At 36.3% G+C, this 7,657-nt stretch overlaps 2 protein-coding genes across 3 annotated transcripts; one reads left to right on the top strand and one right to left on the bottom strand.

The window, feature by feature from the left end:
• The first annotated feature begins 210 nt into the window (after positions 1–210).
• Positions 211–660, top strand: LOC107796620 (uncharacterized). Its single transcript, XM_016619416.1, has one exon. It carries the CDS (start codon positions 211–213, stop codon positions 658–660), a length of 450 nt encoding a protein of 149 aa, XP_016474902.1.
• A 3,960-nt stretch (positions 661–4,620) lies between these two features.
• LOC107796633 (E3 ubiquitin-protein ligase RMA1H1-like) lies at positions 4,621–7,264 on the bottom strand. Of its 2 annotated transcripts, none has more exons than XM_016619429.2 (2): positions 7,058–7,264; positions 4,621–5,555 (listed from the first exon to the last, which is right to left on the bottom strand). In XM_016619429.2, exon 2 carries the CDS (start codon positions 5,512–5,514, stop codon positions 4,798–4,800), a length of 717 nt encoding a protein of 238 aa, XP_016474915.1. In that variant the 5' UTR covers positions 5,515–5,555; positions 7,058–7,264; the 3' UTR covers positions 4,621–4,797. The 2 variants fall into 2 exon arrangements, with proteins under 2 accessions (XP_016474915.1, XP_075076038.1); XM_075219937.1 differs by lacking the exon at positions 7,058–7,264 and adding an exon at positions 6,101–6,171.
• Positions 7,265–7,657: the final 393 nt, after the last annotated feature.

Genomic DNA, 7,657 nt, shown 5'->3' with positions numbered 1-7,657 from the left:
TGCAAATTATTATGGAACTTATGCCGGAAAAAGATAAGTTGTGGGTTCAATGGGTCCACATTTATTACGCTAAGAAGAGAGAAATTTGGAGATAGAACATAAACAAGCCTCTTAGATGTTGTTGAAGATACTGAAAGCTAAACATTACCTTACAGATATTGGTATTGATATTGATGAACTGAGGCGGATGCAAAACTTCTCTATAAAAAAATGTACCAGCTGCTATGTAGTATGTTTGTAAAGGTTCCATGGAGGAAATTGACTTGCAACAACTATGCTTCTCCAAAGTGGATATTCATTCTAAACCTGGCTGCTTGGGGTAGATTGAATACAAAGGACAGGCTGGCCAAATGGGGTATTGTAAGTGAACAGAAGTGTATCTTGTGTAAAGAGCAGAATGAGATCATTACACATCTCTTTTTTGAGTGCAAAATTTCTACTGAATTATGGGGAAAGATGCTTCTATGGCAAGGGATACGAATATCTGTTATGACATGGAAAGAAGAACTACATTGGGCTGTTTCCAAGATGAAAGGCGAGAATGTCAGTGCTGAGATCTATAGAATGGCCTTTGCAGGTTGTGTTTACTATATTTGGCAAGAGAGGAATCTAAGGGTATTTCAGAGTAACCAAAGAAGTGTTGGGATGATTACAAGATAAGTGATTCAAGACATATGCTGTAGAGGGAGCATGAAGCATACGATGGCCAGGAGGCTTGAAAGCTTAAACTTTTATCCATAACATAATTACACCGGTAGGTTATTACAGTAGATTATAGTAGGTGAATATTTCAAAACTCTCACCAACTACATAACTTCTAAAAAATTAGAGAGAGATTGATGATTTTGTTAGAAAAATGAAAGAATGAGGGGATATTTATAGTTGAAAATAGGGAAAAAGTATAATTATAAAAAGTTTGAGGTTAAAATAAATTTGGGGGAGGGGAGGGTTAAATGGCTATTTTGTAAATAGCCAATAGACCAAACGACTAGTTTTTAAATGCCCAAACGAACAGATATTTTTTAAAAAATTTTGAACGTTGGGACGGTTTGGGCCCGCCAAGGACTGGTCCGGTCTCGGTCCTAAATGGTCCCGGGCGTAGCAGTCCTAAAGTGAAGAACCGGCCTAGAAGATCGGACCAGACCCACATAGCTGGTTCTAACCGGTTCAGGCCCGTTTAGGCCCAGAAGCCCACATGGTCCGCAATCCTGGGCATGCCACCCTTACGTACAAGTATCAATCATAAGGAGCTGACTCTTTGTCCTAAGGAGCTGGTTCTTTAGAACAATTAAGCAACTACGTTGAGGACCTGACTCTTTGAACATTTAGCCATACTTTGTTTCATCAAAACATCAATACTCAACACAGTTTTAAACTATTTCTGGATGCTCATCTTCGTGATCGAGAAAAGTCCCACGCGATCGCGAAAAACAAAAATCACAGACCTCCAAATTTCTCTTCGCGAATGCGAACAAACAGCCGGGAATGCGGTGCATAGAAACTCAAAATCGCACGCCTCCTCACGCGATCTCGATGAACAAACGCGTGGCTTCCAGACCACCCCACATTCCTTCTTCCGAATGCGGTACAACCCACGCGTTCATGTTGTACTGATGACCATAGCTCTGCAATCGCATAGAAAAATTCTCACCGGTCGCCCAAACAACCCTTCGCGATCGCGTATAAGGAAACCAGAAGCACATACGTCAACAACTTCAGCAAATCTTCTAATTTTGTATTTCATCATCATATCGACCTTGAATATGACAAATGTTACCAAATATACTAAAAGCTCAAAACTAAAATTGGAATAAGCCCAACTATGTTGGGCGTGATGGTGCTTGATAAGTTATAGTTTTCTTAGCACGTTATGTTATCCGATTGACGATTTAGTGAATTGGAAGTTTCCAAGTGTATTATATATATGCTATCTGTTTTTATCTGGAATGCTATAATGGCTATAGAGATTGTTGACTCTTTTCCTCTGCACTGTATATTTGCCTCCTCAAATTTGGACACTTGCTCTTAATGTTTCTTAATGTTCAGTGAGGAGTTTTTTTCTTCTTTTCTTCGTGGTTAGCGGGATCGGATTTTGGTTTCGAAAGTTGGATTAGGTCCATTGTGTCATTTATGACTTGTGTGCAAAATTTGAGGTCAATCGGAGTTGATTTGATAGATTTCGGCATCGGTTGTAGAAGTTGAAAATTCAATAGTTTCATTAGGCTTGAATTGGGGTGCAATTCGTGTTTTTGATGTTGTTTGATGTGATTAGAGGCCTCGACTAAGTTCGTATCGTATTTTAGGACTTGTTGGTAAGTTTGGTTGAGGTCCTAAATGTCTCGAGTGAATTTCGGATGGTTAACGGATCAAAAGTTAGACTTGAAGCATTGCTGACGTCTTACCTTCTGGTGTGATCCTACATGTGAGGGTATCAACCGCAGGTGTGGCTAAAGTGACGCAGGAGCGGAGCTGGGTCTGGCCAAGGGAGTGTCACTAGGCGGGAAGAAGAAGCACTTCTGCGAGTCCGCAAAAGCAGAATGTTTGTCGCAGGGCGAAGTTTTGGAAATTGGCTTGGGCGCGCACGCACGGTCTCGCAGGTGCGATTAATCATATTTTAAACTATTTGGGATTTGGTATGAATATCCTTTTTCCTTTTTTCTTTTTCCACAGCCAGGCAGGAAGTTATATATCATGTCCATTAACTTCAGATTTAGCATTTACCAGAAAATTAACCTCAATCAGTCAGAGCTATTACTATAGAGATTACTGAAAGAAATTGTTAGGTTACTTTAAATCTAACAATATATCGAGAGACATAACGAACAAATCGATAACTAAATTCAAATCTATAGAGAGCAAAAGATAAACATCATGTACAACCTTAAACTGAGAAACCTTCCATTGTCAGGTTACTGTTATATCCACTCTTTTCAAAAAAAGTAGCTCAGTGCATTATCACTATGTATAAAGTCCAAAAAAGGGTCGAGCCGTATTAGGTTTATTATACGCACATTTACCTTATATTTTTGTAGGAATCTGTCTCAAAGCTTGGATATGTAACCTCTTGATCACTTGTTAGACATTCTATCATTGTGTCAAGGCTCTCTTTTTCAAATTGCTCTTTCTAGTCAATGCTAAAATCTTTATAACAGTGTTCTTTATACTTTGATGTCAAATTCAACTACTTGTGAATTGTGTTTATGTCAAGCTCTTAATTAATGGTAGTTTAACTATACTCAAACAGTTTCTTCTTTTCTTTTTCAAATAAAATTATTTCCATGTATACATATATGATGCTTGTGTCAAGTTTGACAATTATTTGGATATGCAAAAATGTAAGTAGTGCAGAATGCTAGATTAAACCTATATAGGATGTTGAAATGCTAACAATTCCTTTTCGTTAGTGTAAGTGATGCTGGATTAGGTGGACATCAACTTATCAAAGTAGACAACAAAAAGGTAAGATGCTTTCCTTAGTGTTACACTAACTTTAAGAAGTGGAAATCGTTAGGCAATTGTTGGAGGTCTATCATATTTGACAAAGAACACAGAGAATGTTTGCTTCATAAACTATCAACCTTTATTCTGAAAAACTAAGCATCTACCATTTGCGTCTGAGATATGTACTGAATGGACGAGACAATAAGGGGTCGTTTGGTATGATAGATAAGCAATGTGATAAAAACCTAGTATCACCTCATCCCTTGTTTGGTTACCAAGCTTGGGATAAGTTATCCCGCAATTAAAATTAGTACTGGGACCTGCAAGAGGGTGGAATACTAATCCGAGGATAAGTTATCCCAAAATAAAAGCAGTAAAATTGACAATCTCATGATTAATATAATATACCAAACAATTAATAAAAAATAATACCTGAATAACTAATCCTAATATAACTAATCCCAACATAATTTGTCTTCAAACCAAATGACCTCTAAAAGACCTCAAGCAAAAAGGATATACCCTTGAGTGCCTTCTACATTTGGATTTGCTCTAGGATTTTAGGATGCCTATTAAATTCTTCCTTTCTAACTTGGATTCTTACAAGGCTAAGAGTAGCGGATATGAATAGAAGACATGGAACACTTAGTCAAAGGATAAGAATAGTAGCAAGGTGAAGGTGTATTTCATTCATGAAGAGCTTGGTTAAGTGCCCATGACTGCGCTCAGGTGAGAAGCTACATATCCTAAATGGTGGTCAACTGACCACCCTTCCTCGTTACACTGCATATATAGGTAAAAATGATTGACATATAAAAAAGTTCGTAAATAAAAGAAAGACATAACTTCATATCATAAAGATAGTGAACTAGAAACCATATTTTGATTTGTTTGAGAATTTCAAAGATTGCTCTTTCCTCTCTACTATATGGCAGGGAGTCCCTCCAGCTCGTCTGGTTTACAAGTGCATATTCAGTATGCAAACTAAAAGGCCTGGTGATTTGTTGCATTGAGCAAAGTCGTATATTCATCATCTATTACAATAACTAAGTATTTTTACAAAGTATTAGCAAGCGGAGAAGGCAGAGGCGGATCTAGAATTTTTATAATATGGGTGCACCACTAAAAAAAGGAGTAAAAAAAAAGTATTAAGTGGGATTTGATCCCTGCTCCTCTAGATAAATAACTCAGAATTCAATCAAGTGCACCTTTTAGTCTCTTTGGAGCATGGGTGCTAGCAGATAATATTAGACCAATTCTAAAAAATATGTACATAAAATACCTAGTTTAGCGGAGAGATCATGGGTTCACATGCCCCATAGATTTACCTATAAATCCACCCCTGGGAGAAGGTGGTCAGAACAAGAGAAGACACGTCACTAAACAACAACATAGGAAAAAACAGATTCTGCTAAGCGATCTATCAGCCTGTGATAGTTGCCTTCTTAACCTTGGACTACTGCTGCCTGATAAATTATATGAACTTGGATATGTATATAAAGTAGTCGATGAGTTCCCAAACATCCGCGCATAAACCAATTCCCCTGTTGTCGTGCCACCAGGACTTAGCATAGGTTCGGGCATGTAGCTAGAAGTATAAGGTTGATGTGTTGGAGACTGCTGAAGTTGCTGGGATCGATGTGAATCACTAGGTGCTATCAGTGCGTGACCCCCACATCTCGGACTAGGAGGCCTTTGTGGTATGATTATACCAAGATTCGGGGCCTTTCCTTCGGATAGTTTTGTAGCTTGGCCGCGACCATAGAGTGGAATCAACGTTTTCTGTGATACTTCAGCTTTGCAAACAGGACATTGTGGTTGTTGGTGATCAGTATTTTCGGACGATTTGCTCTGAAAATGAATCCATTTATAGATGCAAGGCCAACAATAAAGGTGACCACAGAAGGTAACAACAGGATCATGCACAAGATCCAAGCATATATTACACTCAAAGCCTCCAGAGAGAATGTCGTCAAGCTTATCATCAACTGTCTTACACTTCTCCAAATTAATATCGCGTTCGTCAAAGTTGGTGTCTGTTATTTGCTCCTGGAAAACGTGCTCTAAGGCCATAGTATGCTTCTTGATGTAATTCTCTGTTTGCTAATATATGCCTGTTAAACATACGCCAAGATGAACAAGGTTAGATTCCAGGATATAAGACAGCTGCAATTCAGAAAAAGGTGGAGGTTTATAAAAACAAGAACAAACTGGGAACTTTATTAGGCAATATTTCTTTTCTCAGAACAAACTGGAAAATGCTTCTAAGATTGGCCAAAACCAAACTATTAAAGGGGGTTGGGCCAAAAAGAACAGGCCCTACATAATATTAAATATATGAGGACCTTATTAATTCTAATCCATCAAAGGAAACTATGTTATCCACAAACTCTCCAAATATATGTTGCTGAGAAACATCAAGATTTGGTTCCACTGAAGAGGATTTAATTTCATCCATCTACCTCTACAGTCATACCTCTCTATAATAACATCCATATATAACAACCATTCATTATAAAAGCCACATTTTTCTCGGAACCAATTTTTATGTTATGTTGTTATATGTGTGTAACGACACTTTACTATAACATTCAAAATATATCGAAACAAATAAGGTTGTTATAGAGAGGTTTGACTGTATATCAGTCGAAACTAATACCATATGCTTTCAGGCTCCAATGGTTCTTGATTATGTAGTGAAGCAACAATTATCTGTAAGCATAAGAAAATTTGGCAATTTAAACACATACAATTCTAAAAATAGTCTCTAAAAATGTTTTAAATTACTCCTTTTACTCGTTTACCTTCCCATGCACCCCTCCCCCTTACCCTCCCACTCCCTTTGTTTTTACTATTTCTGACTGAAAGTAATATCTGAAAAAGAAATAAATTTATATTCTATGGACTCCTTCCACCAGATTATTTTACTGATCATAATACATTCAAATCGAATAAAGGAACTGGTTTAACAAAAGTACTCTAAAAAGTGACCTGATACAAGTAGAAAGAACTTCAATCTTTCATCATAAGGCAATTAATCAGTATCAAGTACTAGTAATCAACCAATTCACAATTCATAAGAAAATTTCCTCAGTAATCTCAAGGGTGCTCTAGGTAAGGATTTCTACCATTTGCTCAACTGATAATTAACACTACTTAACAAAAAGTAAAAGGGATAACTTGTACCAGTACCACTAAATTAAAGAGTGATATACATAGGTTCATACGTAATTAAGTTGTCAAGAAATTAAAAAAAAAAATCAGGGGTCATAATTTACAAGGTAAACAGTACTATGGCTCTTTGTACCTAAAAACCAACTCCAGAAAGGTATAATCTTTTTGTCCTATTAAGATCAAAATTCGACATGGATATATAAAAGTAAAAATTAGAAGGAGAATACAAAGCACATTTAAGGTTTGCTAGCTATACAGCTGTAAATAAGGGCATAGAAAAGAAAGGGTTAAAAGATACATATTTTAACACAAATCTTTAATTTTTCCAAGAAAATTACCAAGTATTTTTGCCTCCGAGAAGAGAAAGAGCTAAGTGTTTTCAACTATATATTATACATGAAAACAAAATTAAAAGAAACAGAGAAAGAAAGAAGATACATACCCAAATACGTAATATCAAGAATGTTCCTGAAACTGGATACAAATATCGGAATGTTCAATCCAAACACTTGGTCTTAGATAAAGTTAAAGATGAAGTTTTTAAAAGGAGAAAGCAAGTAATAATCTGTATACTCTGCGGAAACAGAGGTTAAAGTAGAAGCTGGAAAGATAAAAGTAGCGTTGAAGAGGAGATGAAGGAAGAGGTTTGAGTTGAGGTCTATATATATACTGCTTTTTAAATACGCGCCTATAGATACAGGTGTTTTGTATGTATAGTCAAATTAGCTTGTACAAATAAACTAATACTAGTATTATATTCATATAAAATTATAATAAGGGTACTTAATTTTAATTGTCACACTTCTTCTGGATTGAAAGCGAAAAGAAAAATACATGGAAACCCATGGGCAATTTCACTCGTCATCCAATATTTGTTTTATTTTCTTTTTTAAACTTCCATCCCCCTTACTTTTGGCTTTAACGATTCCCATTTATAAATATTTAAATATATTCATCCTAATTTATTTAACGCTCTTTCTTTTTTGGTCAGTTCTAGAAAAAAAGTATCTTTCTCTATGTTGAAATAATTTATCTTTAGAAT

Source organism: Nicotiana tabacum, chromosome 8 (genome assembly GCF_000715075.1).
Source record: "Nicotiana tabacum cultivar K326 chromosome 8, ASM71507v2, whole genome shotgun sequence".
NCBI lineage: Eukaryota > Viridiplantae > Streptophyta > Magnoliopsida > Solanales > Solanaceae > Nicotiana > Nicotiana tabacum.
Note: the sequence above shows the minus strand (reverse complement) of the source record. Positions and strands in the feature narration are given on the sequence as shown.